At 40.3% G+C, this 15,442-nt stretch overlaps 1 protein-coding gene across 1 annotated transcript in view; it reads left to right on the forward strand.

Annotated features, from left to right (window-relative positions):
- Positions 1-371: 371 nt before the first annotated feature.
- The window catches only part of LOC149235760 (calcium-transporting ATPase, endoplasmic reticulum-type-like), a 79,990-nt gene continuing 64,919 nt past the window's right edge, over positions 372-15,442 (forward strand). Inside the window, exons 1-2 of the mRNA XM_089368652.1 lie at positions 372-1,197; positions 1,328-1,829. Coding sequence (XP_089224778.1) covers positions 372-1,197; positions 1,328-1,829 — 1,328 coding nt within the window. The remainder of the gene's footprint in view (positions 1,198-1,327; positions 1,830-15,442) is intronic.

A 15,442-nucleotide genomic window follows, 5' to 3' on the forward strand; every position in this document is an offset into this window, starting at 1 on the left:
TTGCAACATTTTCAGCTGAAGTATGCATCCTCTGATTCCACAAAATGATTAACCCATCATCCTCCATTGAGCTTTGTGGCCTGGTTCATAATTCTCCAGCGTATCGGGCTCGCTTAGAGGTGCAGGGGCACTCTACAGGCGTTTCTACAGGAAGTCGTCTACACGAAACGCAGAAAACACGTATGCAGAAGGAAAACCCGAGATTTTTGTCAAAATTCAAACTTGAAATGAGGAAAGTAGTTAAATATCGTGTCCAAGGTTACTAGGGTTCTTGAAAGTATTGATTTTGGAGTTTTTCAAATGCATTATAGATCTGTTAATGGTGGAGCAATCTGTTTGAATTCAGAATCTGATCATCTATTTCATAGTCCATGGAGGACAAGATATTCCCTGCTTGGTCTAAAATTGTTGAAGAATGCTTAGAAGAATATGATGTGAGCTTAAAGAATGGTTTAAATTCTCCTGAAGTGGAAAAACGCTGTCAAATATATGGATGGAATGAGCTCCAGAAGAAAAATGGTACACCTTTGTGGAAGCTGGTAGTGGAGCAATTTGATGATACAATTGTTAAAATACTTCTGTTGGCAGCTGGCATTTCATTTCTTCTCGCCTACTTTCATGATAATGTGTCTTCTGAGGAGGGCATAATAGCCTATGTAGAGCCCCTGGTCATTCTCCTGATTCTCATCCTTAATGCCATTGTTGGAGTATGGCAGGAGAATAATTCTGAGAAGGCTTTGGAAGCTCTCAAAGAAATGCAATCTGATCATGCAAAGGTCTTGAGAGATGGACATTATGTTGTATATCTTCCCTCCAGAGAACTTGTTCCAGGAGATATAGTGGAACTGAAGGTGGGAGACAAGGTTCCTGCAGACATGAGAATTGTGTCCCTTAAGGCATCCACCTTTAGGATGGAGCAGAGCTCCCTGACCAGAGAGAGCATGCCTGTGGTCAAAAGAACATATCCAACCACCTTGTGTGACTGTGAGTTGCAGTCAAAAGAATGCATGGTGTTTGCAGGAACTACAGTTACCAATGGCTGCTGCACATGCATTGTTGTGAGCACTGGCATGTTTACAGAAATAGGTAAAATTCAGGCACAAATTCAGGAAGCTTCAATGGAATGTCATGATACCCCTTTGAAAAGAAAGTTAGATGAATTTGGTGAAAGACTGACAACAGTGATTGGTGCCATTTGTATTCTTGTCTGGATCATGAACTACAAATATTTTCTTTCATGGGAATTCATAGATGGGTGGCCAAAAAAATATCAGGTTTTCCTTTGAGAAATGTACGTACTACTTTAAGATTGCTATCGCTCTTGCAGTTGCTGCTATACCAGAGGGATTGCCTACTGTGATTACTACATGTTTGGCTCTTGGCACTTGTAAGATGGCACAAAAGAATGCTATTGTGCGTAAGTTACCGAGCGTGGAGACTTTGGGTTGCACCACAATGATTTTCTCTGATAAGACAGGTACTCTTACAACCAATCAGATGTCTGTCAATGAGTTTATAGCCATAATGCACAGTGTTGGTTCACTTAGAGAGTTTATTGTTGAAGGAACAACATATAATCCTGAGGATGGAAAAATATTGGATTGGCCTGCACATAATATGGGGGAAAATTTAGAAACTCTGGTAGAAGTTGCTACAGTTTGGAATGATGCAGGAATATCTTGTCAAGGTCACCAGTTCCATGCTACTGGTATTCCCATTGAGGCAGCCTTGAAGGTATTGGTTGAAAAAATGGGAGTTCCAGACCCAATGGCAGGTGATACAAGTGCCATTCTCAACAGTGGCACAGTGAAATTGGGCAATTGTGATTGGTGGATACAAAGATCAAAGAGGCGGGCTTTATTGGAGTTTTATTGTGATTGAAAATCCATGGGTGTTATTGTCATGGAACCAATGGGACAAAATCGTCTGCTAGTGAAGGGTGCCATGGAAAATTTGCTTGAAAGGAGTGATTTTCAACAACATGCAGATGGATCAGTTGTTGAATTAGATGATGCATCAAGGGAATTACTCTTGAGGAAGTTTCATCAAATGAGTTCAAAGGCTTTGCGTTGTTTGGGATTGGCATACAAGGAAGTTTGGGGAGAGGGCAGCAAAAGGAGAAATTGGCCGAGATTTTAGCTAGGGAGGCAGCACCTGTGCTAGCCACCCTAAGCACATCCATCCCATCCATGAACACTCATTTTTTCAAGGTTCGGACACAATCTGTTCATGGTTCAACCTTCTACAGGAAGCTACAGGACTTTCTACAGGAAGTTCTATATTTTTACCAGAAACATCCTGTAGAAGCCTTTGGGCAGGCCATAATCAATTATGGAGAGGGATTTGAAGCTTGAAGTTTGTTGAGGAGGCATGCAACCACTCTTTTCTTCCATCCTCCACTGGTTTCATCTCCTTTCACCACCATTGCCACCATCAGATTGAATATATTTGCACAATCATACCAAAGCTCAGAATTCTCTAGAAAAAGGAGCAAGTAGTGGGAAGAAGCAAAGAGAAAAGCATGGTTTCATGACTAAGAAGAGGGCATCACTTCAAAAGCTTGGCATGACAGGGAGGCCACCAGGGCCATCAAAGATGAGGAGATAGATTTGTTGCTCAGAGGATGAGCAACACTTTCAGTAGGGGGGTGATGATGAGCCCCAAAAATGGATAATTATTTGGGCTCATTCAACCTCCTAATTCGACTTAATCCACCATTCTCATTAGTTTATTGCATGTTTTTTATTATATTTATGCTAATAGAGTGAATTGGGTTAGTCATTATGCCAACAAGTCTAATGTGTGCTTTGTGTAGCATTTTTGGTCAATTTGAAGACAAAATTGAAGGTTTTAATGAGCACTTGGCAGCCAAATTTGTGGGAGAACAAGGGAGAGGATTTGTAGGAAGGTGTCCCCTTCATTTATGGGCCCTTACCTCGAATTCTCCACCATCAGCTCGGAGTTCAAGAGCCACCAAATCAATCAGCACAAGGGCAGCCAAGCAAGTCAAGTAGGACTGCTGTTAACTGCAAGTATTGGGCAGCCGAGTCCCTAAAGTTTAGGAGGACTGTTGGGGTCCTCAATTTGTATAAATAAGAAGGCTTAGGGACTCATTTTGGTTAGCTAGTGGTTATTCATTTTGTAGCCAGTAGTTAGTCATTTTGTATTCATTTTGTAGTCATTTTGTAGTTCGATTTTTAGGCAGTAGATTAGCTTTTCTCTCAGCACATTTTCAAGTTCTCCTTGTGGACAGTTTTGGTGTAACTCTTCTTTTCTTGCTCAATAAAGATGAATCCAGCTTTGCACCAGCTCTAAATCTCTCTTAGGAGGTTGTAGCTCTTGGGGTTGGGCCCATCTCAAGCGTCCAATACCTCCTTTGTTTAGTTTCATGTGTCTTTGTTGCATTCTTAGAATAAAATATGCTATTTAGATTTAAATCTTGTTTTGTTATTTAGGTTGTTTTTGATGAGTAAAATAGCTTTTCATGCTTAGATTTAGTTGATAGGTTGTTAACAGAAAAAGATTCAAGGAAAGGGCCAACAAACATCTGTGGTTTCACCTCTCCCTCAGTGGGATCAGGAGCTGTGACTAGGATGACTTTGCTGCCCACAAAAACACTAGTTTGCTTTACCATGCAATCGTTAGCGTGTTGTTTTCATTTGCAGAGGTTGGTTACATGTTCAGATCTTTGAATGCTTTAGTTCATAGTTAATATACATGGTTTCCTTGAAAATAAAGTTGTTGTCCATTCTCGTTACTATTAGGCAGATCATATTAGGGTAGCATAACTAAATCTTTGTTTTCTTGCATGTCTTTGTTGGTTTAATTGGAAACACAAATTGCAGAGCACCTGTACCACTTCTCTATCTGCCCAGACCCCCTCAAACCCATCTTCTCCATCTCCTAACTTGGTTTCTTGCCTCATGTTTCCACATTTCCCTCATAACCCTACCTTTTGTGCAGCATTATTCCAGTCTTCTTAGAACAAGTCCAGCCATCTACACCTTCTCCTCAACTCCATCCTCCAAGTGTTGAACTCCCCTACACCCCTATTTCACCTCCATACTCATTCCTCCACCTTTTTCCCTCCATCCATGCTCCAAAATTCCATTTCTAAACATCACGTAGAAAAATTACAGAACATCCTGTAGAAATCCCAGAACATCCTATAGAACCCCTGCAGACTTCCTGTAGAAGCTCATAAACGCGGTTTCTTGGCAGCCAAACTTTGTGAAACTCTCTGTAAGGGTGTTAGGGACCCCTTAGACCCTCTCTGAACCTTCCCAACCGTTCCCAAGCATTTCTCCCCTTGATCTACCCCTGCACAGTAAAAAGCGAGTTAGAAGCACATGCATGATAACTCCAACAACTTGAACAAAAATACAAAAAGATATTTTCTTCAGATAGAGGTAGTCTAGACACATTTATTTTACCTTCATAGAAGTAATGGAATCTCTTTCAGTAGTTTGCATGCTCTCCTTTGCGTTAGTAGGACTAGCTGGTAGAATTAGGGTTTGCTAGGGTTTGCGTTTCTTTTTCGCTTTCAGTTTCTTTCCGCAAGTAGATTAGTTCCCTTTGAGTTAGCTTTCATCCATCAGTTAAAAAGCTTCTTCTAAGAGCTCATAGAGGTTGGCTTAAGCCCCTAGCAGACTTGTGCCAGCGTACCAAGTGACAGCTGCGGCAAGAGCTATTACTTGTGCATACAACACCGTCGCTTCCAAGTTTGTTACGAACTACCGGGTTGATAAAATTAAAGAAGGGAGTTCCAGGAGTTGTAGCATTATTGATACAATACTAGGGCCCACCAATCTGCTGCATAGTTAAGAATGCCTACTGAAAGTGTTCCTCACTCATCTTAGTCTCAGTGTTTTCACCTGCATTTGATCGTGACATGGTCGCTTTCCGAACGACTCGTCGCTTTCCAATTTCTGGATTGATCTTCTCAATGATTCCTTCTCCTCGTTGCGACTTAGACTTGGTTAACATTAAATGAAAACTCTACAAACGAAAAACTGATCTGATACCAAATTATATGATCTGATGTGATCATATATTAAATACTGATGTAGAGTTTATTAGCCATTAGTGAATTGAATGAAAACCAAAAACATGGAAAATGAGGAAAATAGTTGGAGTAGAACACTTTACGACAACTGATAAACCATATGAAAGATGCAAAATAGTAGTGTAAACAACGAAAACACAGATATACCAGAAAACAATATTGATTACAAAGTTTTTCCCTGATGGACTACGTCTCCGGGTTCGCTTTCAAGATGGGCAACCGTTTTATTAAGAATGAGAAAGAAGAAGTGGATTACACAGTGAAAATACTAGATTGAATGTGCTCACAAGTACTTCTAGTCACTTTCATCAAATAGCTCTCTAAACGAGCTTTCCAATGCTGCTTACGATTTCAAAATATGACTCCCAATGCTCCTGAAACACGAAAAACAAAATCGCCTCTATCCCTCCAGAACCTGCATACAAAGGATGAAAGTACTCCTCCTTGTCTTCAAAGGAAAATTCGCCTTAAAAAGGCCTGTACATGTATAAAAACCACCTATTTCCATCTTTGTAATGAATCAGCTGACTTGAAGGGTCTAATTAGGGTTTGTTTCCCACCTTTAGGCCTAGTCATGGTCTTTTAATTAATTAAAATCAATTAAAACCATAAAAACCCAAACAAAACCCAAAAATACATAGTTTTTGGCCCGAAACTGTTAGCTGGTAGCTAATTGGTTAGAGGGCGCTAGCCGTTGCATGTGAAAAATGGCAGTCTAACCACCAGGTGCCAACTAGCGGTCTTCTCCCGGTGGTTCCGGTAGCGGTTCGTTGACTGTTGGCATGTGACATCTATCCAGTGGCTAATCCTCTGACACCATTACAGTTATGAGACCCTAATGGTTAACCCCAATTCTGTTCACATACGTGATCCTGATACGGTTTAGGATAGCGGTTAGGGATTGCAGTGAACTCCGATGGTTTAGCAAACTTTGTACACATGACCTCCGATGCAGTTAGGCTGACCACGCGGTCAGAGGTCTGTGTTTGTTTTGTTTTATAATGTTTTAACAATGTATTTGTATGTAAAAGGCCGAGAGCTATAGCACATAGGTTTAACACATAGTTTTAGGACTAGGTTTTGGCATTAGGATTTGTATGCGATAGGTTTAACATAGGTTTTGAATGCGTTTGCTGATAGGTTGCAAGAACTTTAGGTTAGTCTTAGAGATTTATTATTAATACACAGATTTAGGATTTACTTTAAAAACCCATGTGTAAAACATTGTCACAATGCGACATTCGTGACTTCATCACATGAAGACAATAAACCCATGTCGATCGTTGACACATGACGATATCGATCCTCTACCACGACAACGACCCACACACTTCATCAACTCCAGCTGTCTTTGCAACGACAACTCGGATGATGAATCTATGCCACTGACGACACTGATGTCGACACACCAAACCATGCAAAGTGGATCGACAAAACACATGTCGTCGACCAAACTCTGGGGAACTGTCAACGAATTCAAGTTGACAACCAGGTGCTAAACCATCTCTGTTGAACGCCATAAAACCATAACTACAAACATTACCTGAACAACCTGATCATAGCCAATACTGTCAAAACTAAACTGAAGTGATGACGATGCTGAACGACACCCATGAACACTGATGACGACACTTTGAACATCTGTACAATTGGATCGATGGATCCTCCTGGATCACTACAAGAAAGGATAAGTAAAATTCAAGAGACCTGTATTATTTTGTCAATATACCATGACATCAAGGAAAAATACCATCAAGAAATATATGTCTCATATAATTTCAAAGATGCTTGAATTGATTGGTATATGAACATCAATGTCACAAAAAACTCTCAAAATCAACCTTGTTGGGTTGTGTTATATTCTTTCCATGACTAGCCCATGGAGTTAACTGGGGGGTTAGAGGGGGCCTGGAGCCCCCCCTTCATTGCGTCAATTGCGTAGCGGGGGGGTTTAAGGGGGGTGGGTATCCCCCCTCTAAGAGGTTCGAGGCAGCGCCCTGGGGAAATTTTTTTTGGACCCTATATTAGGTTGGGTAGACCTACTATGGTTTTTTGCATGGTTTATACACATGTTTTGGACGCGATGGTTTTCGGTCCATGGTTTTGGATGCAATGGTAGTCCCAGTTTTGGGATCTAGGGGAAAATATCTATATATATGTGTTTTATGTGTTATTCTATCGCATTATTTATTTTCTGTTTTTAGAATTCGTATGCAGGTAATTTCTGTACAGGGTTAAAACCTACAAACCTAATCCACCTTTCTCCATACAAATCTAAGGATTTTTAAATATTTAACACGAAATACCATGGAATTCGAATGGAAGAACCTACTACAAGGATGGTCAAGGGTCTTAAATGCACAAGGAGAAGTCAAAATGTGAACCCCCTTAAATGGGTCCTTTGTATAGTCCACCTAATCCTCTAGCATCACACTCCACTCTCAGGATCACATTTTTCAAAGTCTCAGGACCACTACTTACACTTAATATCAAAATGCTATAATTTCAATATTACAAATTATTTTATTACTATATTATGAAGACATCAAGATAAAAATATAATGTGGTTGTCACTTTATCTTATCAAACACTGTGATATATTAAGTCAGATTATGATGAAACCAAAAAAGGTCCATTAGAAGGCACGTAAGTGATTTCTTTTTTATCTGAGTGGGACCATTTCTTACAACCTTATCTATGAAAGAGACATGGATGTTTGTCTTCATGGGTTAACTTATGCAGATTGGGTCAGATATGAGAATTATAAGAAGTCCACTCCAAGGTATTACTTCTCCTTGGGTTATGGAATGGTTTCTTTTAGTAAGAAACTAGCATGTGTTGATTTATCTTCTACAGAGGCTGAGTATGTTGCTACTTCTACTGGGAGCTATGAAGCAACTCCAGAAATTTCTTCTTGAGCTTGGAGTGATGGAGAACATTCCTATATTTCCCTTTTGTGATCATTTGTCCTACGTAAAGTTGAGCAACAATTCATTGTTTCATGAGAATTTTTGTCACACACCCCAAGGTGAATATAGTTGAAGAAATAAAAAGATGAATATCTATATTATAAATCTTACACGTTACTACTATGTTAAGTCATAGACAATACAAAAGTGCTCGTAATATAATGTTTCACGAAGTTCCGCACAACTGGAAAACATTATAAGTTAAATTTTCACATTTAAAATACTTACTGCCTTAAAGTAATCATACGACCTTACCATAAGTCTGACATACCATAAGGATGTTGTCATGATAAATATTTTAAAGCATTCAATGTAGAAATTACATTACATAACTCCGCAACCCTAGTTGTCTCAATCATGGTTATTAAAAATGTTTTGAATCCTCCAAACGCAAGACTTGACCGTCCACTTGGTAGCTTCTCCATGTAATCTATCTGTCGATCGAAGAACCTTTGGAATTGGGCCCATCAGATGGTGTAAGTTGATCAGGGTGGTTAGAGAGGAACTAACCCAACCCTTCCCCACTGACGAGTCTCATTTTCTTGCTCAGTTGTTCCAGTCTCGACTCCTGCTCTGATGGGGGTTTGCTGGTTTAGCAGGGATTCAAACAGTGTTAACCACTCAAATATCTTGTCCCTTCTCTGGACATTCTATCTTCTCCATGGCGGTGGTCCAACTCCTCAAATAAATAAATTCTTTCCCTTAGGTTTTACCTGTAGTACACGTTTACATATTTCCTGCAATTTCTTTAGTAACTTGCTCACTGGGATTTTAATTGACATGATTCCCTTGTAGGAGCTCAGATATGTTTTTCCTCAACTGATTCTAGGTTTCCCTTACATTTCTCAGTCTCTGTATAGGTATCAAATTTCCCATGGATGGAGGTATTCTCTCTTTTCACTTATGCTGAAGGTATTATTTGAACATAACCCACCCTGATCATTTTATAACACAGGATTGACTGTTCCAGTAGGGTTCCCCCTGTTCAAACTACCAGGTCAGGGTTATGTAGAAAATCTATGATAGGTTAACCCGATAATGCAATATAAACCAAAGCAGAGTACTATAACCTACTTCTACTATGAATTTGTAGAAGCTTAAATATCGAGCTAAACAATATAACCAAAAGAAGAAGAATCAATGACACAATACACATGAAAATACTTTGGGGAAAGTCTGAGATAAAAACCCCACACTATTGTATTATCATACATGGTGGAAATACATAGGAATTATACAAAGCCTTAGCTCTCACAGCTAGCTAGCTCTCAGTATAATCCTCATAGATGCTCACAGGTAATCTTGGCTTCTCTCCAGCCTTCCTCTCTGCCCTCCAAGCTCCTATTTCCTTAAGTTTTTCCTTGTGGATGATTAGCCTATTACCAATTGGAAAAACAAGCCTTCAAAACTGTGAAATCCTCAATGATGAATTTGTAAAAAATAGCAACAAGAAATGATAAAAATAGAATCCAATATATTCCAATTTTATTTTGTCCTTGAATTAAAATTGAGAATTAAAATTCGAATTTAGTCTCACCAGCTGCTTAAAAAATAATTAATTAATTCATCTTGGATTAATTAGTTGGAGAAATTCAAGCTAGAAGTCTTTGTGAAGTCACGCAATAGTTATCCCTTAAATTAAGGAGATTATCCCTTAATTAAGGAGATAAGGATGATTTATAATGGAGTTGTAATTAGTTAGCTCAGTTAACTGAGTTATGTCCAATTAAATTAGTTCCAAACAGTTTGAGGAACTAATTGTGAGTTCATTCAGTTAATGAATGCATGCATCAAACTAGTGTACTCCAGATAACTGAATATTCTCTCATAAATAACTCATGCATGTCTATTTAGAGAAATACCTAGTTGAGATTAAACACAGGGACAGGTTACTATGAGTTGCATGAGTTTTCCTATAAAGAAAAATCATCCATGTAGAAGGAATAAGGTTCCTTGATGATTATGTAGTTTTACAGTGTGTAAGAGGAGTGTTACACTTGGTGAGGTGAGAATCATCCAATAGGAACAACGCAAGGAAATAGGAGGCTTGGAGGGCAGAGGAGAAAAAGGTTTGTGAGAAGCCTTGTTTTCCTGTGAGCATCTAGGAGGATTGTACTGAGAGCTGGCTAGCTGTGAGAGCTAAAGCTTTGTGTAATTATGAGATATTTCCACCTTGTATGATAATACAAATAGTGGGGTTTTTAGCAGAGGCTTTCTCCCGAGTATTTTCTATGTTTCATGTGCATTGATTCTTCTTCTGGTTATATGTGTTCCACTTGATCTTGCTCAGATATATTAAGCTTCCGCAAGTTTAATTGTAGAAGTAGATTAAAGTATTTTGCTTTGATATATTGCATTATCAAGTTAATCTACATTCATATTTTCTACATAGATCTCAGAGGTAGATTTGTAGAGAATTTGCAGGAAATTCTACATGGTATCAAAGTTGAGTTCATCGGAGTAGTGAACAATATACAGAGAATAGAATTCGAAATTTGAAGTTCGGGGTTGCAGGTGCAAATTGAATTCATCTCATACTTCAGGTTGGTCAATGGCATTCTTTGGCTTGAGACTCGAGTATGCCTTGGATGGTAGCTCAAATTACATAGCATGGAAAGATCGCATGGAGGTTGTATTAGAGGACAACGGCTTGAAGGATTTCATTGATCAAGAAATCCAAAAGCCAACTTCAACTAATGCACAAGAGTTGGCTGAATGGAAGAAGTGTGTGGCAAGGGCGAGATGGAACATCCTTGAGGGAGTTCAAGACCATATTGTCTCGAGTCTCCATGGGAAGGATACTCCATATTAAATGTGGAAAACATTGAAGGACCTCTACCAGAATAGTAGCGACCAGAGGAAATTGGCACTCAAGGATAAGCTTCAAAGAATCAAGATGGAGAACTGCGATACTATTTCCACATATCTGAACAAGCTCACCACTTGCAAAGATGAGCTTAGCAGTGTGGGAATAACTACTGTTGATGATGATATGGTGAGCCTCACTCTCCTTGGCCTTCCAAAGAGTTGGAATAGCTACCAGGACTCTGTGAATGGAAGGGAGAAACTGCTGGATTGGGAATGACTGTGGTTGGATCTAATGCAGGAGGAGATCAGGAGGAGCACATGAGATGGTTCTTCATCCAAGGATGATGAAGAAAATCTGGCCTTAGCAAGTAAGGCAAGGAAAGGGAAGGGGAAGGCGTCCCATTCCAAATCAAATTCTTATCATGGAGGGAAGAAGGGTGACAAGCCTAAAGTGAGATGCTTTAATTATCATGAGATGGGACATTATGCGAGTAATTTCCCATCGAATAAGTCCAAGAAGGGATACTCGAAAGGATCGGAAGGTGAGGAATTAGCCTCTCAGTTCGAAATGGAATTCACCCTCATAGCATGCATGGTGTCATCGATGATGGGTTGTGGTTGGTTTCTGTTGTGGTCACCAACAACCCCCCCTCTTTGCTTGATATTAGCAATAACGTCAAGCAAAGGGGGGACCCTGAACAAAAAATCCCAAAAAATATTTTGTTAAATTTTTGTATTTTTCTCCCTAAGGCTTAAATCGCATCGCAAAGTTCATCGCGTCACATGCATCTCAAACGCGTTCTAAAAGGAAGACCTCCAAGAAGCGCCGATCGCCGATATGCGAGATCGCACATCGCAAACGTCACGCTATGGCACCATGAACCATTGAATAAAATACGCGATCTGCGATCTGCGATATCAGTAAAATGCGATCTGCGATATCAGTAAACTGTGATCTGCGATCTGCGATCCGAAAAGACTCATCACACAATAAACCCAAGGTCAAGCGCGCGCCTTAAAGGAAATTAATGACCGCATGCTTGAGTATCAAGGAATGATTGCATCGCATTTATCGAAGAGTCAAGTCATGATGCATGTCAGGATTATGCATTCATTAGAGTTTAATGCTTTTTATGTCAATCTTTTCATTTCCCTTCTTCTTTGCGTAGACTGCAAGACACGCAACTGATATAAATCTATATGCAGGAAACATCTGAGAGAAAAGGGAAAGCACCAATTAAATAGCAGAGAGAAGATGCCTCCACAAACGAATGCCGCATGCAGCACGACCGCGGATTCCAGACTATCAGACAACCGGCACTGATGAAATTAGACTATCCAGGACTCAGAGTCAAAGGCGCACAAAAGCAGCGTGTTCACAAAAGATCTTGAAGCTCAGACTGGGTAAAGCAAAAAGAGAAACGCAAAAGAAGGGGGACGCTCCAGAAAAGCCTGGAACAAAGAGCAGAAATAATTCTCGAAATAGAGGGTTGTCCATACAGCGCGACTCCTAACCCACTCAGTCATTCGCACGACCGGAAACCGAAAGAGCAACAGCAAAATCAGTTCGAGAAGAACCTGGGTTGTGCTAAGTATACACGCGGCGAATACACCCAGCTAGAGAAAGGTTTTCCAAAATATCTTCTGGTGTGTCAGAAGGAGGTGTCAGCTCTTGTTATTTCCACTTTTATCTCCCGAGCAAAAGAAGAAGGCAGTCAGCCGACTCTTCCCAAGAAAGCGTTGCGCAGTTGACAACACTAAAGAGAATATACAGAAACGGTCAAAAATTAGATTTAAAGTTTTAGAAATAAATTTGCTTTTAGTAAAGGGCGGTCATTTGAAGCCGATTCCCTAGATTCGTGTAATTAATATCAATTAGCTAGTAGTATTTAACCCTTCTCATGGCATTTGGAGAAGGGTCCGGAAATCTGTCAAAAAACTTATCCTCAGAACATGCACTTCTGCACCCTCAGAGGAGGTTTTTGATGAATGGATGGATCGAGATTTATTTATGTTTGCATTTTAATGTCTGTTACTGATGTTGCACTTCTGTACTCTTAACAGATATTAGAACAAGTAGAAGTAAATCATTATTGCTTGAAGTTTATTAGTGAAATCAGTCATAAATGGTACTTTTATCTCTTGACTAAATTCTGCTAGTATCCCCAAAGTGATATACAGTTGAGTTCTTTATATGTTACTGTATGAATGTATGTATTACCATTTGGCACTTCTGTATGGTGGAGTCATTTATTTATGCTTGACATATAGAAAACTGATTATGCGATATGCTGTTCACAACTACTCTGCCTAACTTCTTATGCAGAATGGTTTATCTTTATCGATTTATATTCTGATAACAGTTGAATGATCTTTATTACCAGCTGTTGTTAGAAATCTTTCTAGATCGCATAACAAAAGAGAACACCCCGGGTTAGTGTAGATTAGATGTATTGTTTTCTCTTCATTAGATCACATTAGTATAGAAGTAGTTTAGCTGTTAGAATTAAGACTAGTTCAGAGAAACCTTTTAGATTAATATCATCAAACTCTACACACACACGCACACCCTTCACATTGGGAAAATGGTCCCATTATCCCCAGTCGGACCCGCTACTCCAAACGGGCAAGGAGCCGCCAACCAGGTTCCCGACCGGGTGGGTATCCCCCTTGTTGTTGACCCGACTTCGGGGCACTCAACATTTCTGGCGCTAGAAGGAGGGCACGAGCTATGAATGGCACATAATTCAAAATCCAAATACCATTCTGAGAGCAAATCACCCTCACCAACTTCCCCGACTTCTCCAGTACGACTAAACTCGGAACTAGAAGCCGCTCGGACATCCACCGCTGCTATACACCCCGATACATCAGACCGTCCTATTATCGATCCCCCTGAAGTTCAAACGTTAATCTGTAAACTCCAGGGATTCTCTATTTTCACCCAGAAGTCTGATAAATCTAAAGGCAGCTTGACTTCGCAATACAACCCTGCTCATCCCCTGACCCGATTGAAGAGTGAAAAGTTTGGCATCCAGCCAACTGAAACCCCTCTCCCTACTAGGAAAAGAGCAAGGAAAGCACTTCCAGATTCTGACAGAGAGACTCTTTCATCCACTTCGTCCATTTCAACTCCCTCTCCGCGAAGTCTACCACCCACGTCGTCACCTCAAAACAATCATCCATCTCCCACAACCCTTCCTCCGCAATCGTCGAAGGTCGTAATATCTCCATCTTCTCAACATCAAAGATCATCTTCTGCACTTTTGTTAACTAGTCACTCAACGATGGCCCAATCTCCATGGAACAATCCTGGGGCAGTTTTAATGCCTCCACCCCTAAGTCCAATACCTGCCCATCCTAAGAAATGGCTGCCGAAATTCAATCCAGAAACAGGAATGCTAGCTGAAGAACATATCAATAATTTCATGCTTTCTGTTAATCTCAACGGAGTTACCAACGAAGATGTCGTGGTCCGACTTTTCCCCTATACAATGCAAGGGACAGCCGGGTCATGGTACTTTTCGCTGCCCTCTGTATCTATCACCAGCTGGGACATTTTTTAAAATCAATTTCTCACCAAATTCGGCGATAATAGATCGACAGCGACACTAATCAACGATTTATCCAATCTCAAAGCTAAGGCTAGAGAACCCATTAAAGATTTTAACTTACGGTTCAACAAGGTCCTCAACAAAATCCCCGCTGCTTCTCAACCCAGCGAGGAAGTAAGATGCAAGTGGTACATCACGGCCTTACCTTCAAACTTGGCCATCTTCGTAGACAGGGCGAGCAAGACAACCTTAGTCGAAAATTTGGCTGAAGCGTTGGCAGTTGAAAGACGCGTAGTAGCCCTAGAAAAGAGATCTACAATCGAAGAGCGTAAATCTAAGAAAATCTCTTTCAAAGAAGACACCAAGAAGAAGCAAACGAAAGATCCTTTCGACATGGAAGGATTACAAAAGGTATTAAAGGCCATGTCCAATGAGATGATTGATATAAGGAAACAAGTAGCAGAATCGTCCCCAAGAAAGCCTTTTAGGAGTTTTAAGAGAAATCCTCCTATGGAAACGAAGCCACCCAACGTGGTGTCAAACGTGGAATCTGACGAAGAAGAAGAAGAGAGCACCATCGAAACGCAGACCGACGATGAAGAAGTGGTGGAACTGCAAGGAATGTGGGATTTCATCCTCCCACAAGAGAAAGATCAAGAAGCACTTCCGGTCAGCACACGAAGCAGAAATCAGCTTGATCCTCCCCAGAATATCACAAAACAGAAGGGCGCAAGACCTGCAGCAAAAGAAAGGGTCGCACCAAAGAAAACAACTGCTAAAGCGACCTCTTTTAGCCCAGTCCAATCAGAGCAAATGCCTCCATCAAAGACACTAATAGTGTCGGATGAAATGGAGTATAACATCATCGATGACATGAAAAGGACTAGGGCTAATATCACCTTGTACGAGTTGAGCAAATTGAAACACCAACAGAAAATCATGATGAAAGAGTTAGACGCCGTACCTACTACGCCTTTACCTACAGCCGTAGCTTCCCATAATATAGGAAGACCTCCAATCAACACGATCAATAAAATCGATCCAAA

Source organism: Pinus tabuliformis, chromosome 8, assembly GCF_031772625.1.
Source record: "Pinus tabuliformis cultivar Carrire ecotype Pingquan chromosome 8, CPIR1, whole genome shotgun sequence".
Classification (NCBI taxonomy): domain Eukaryota; kingdom Viridiplantae; phylum Streptophyta; class Pinopsida; order Pinales; family Pinaceae; genus Pinus; species Pinus tabuliformis.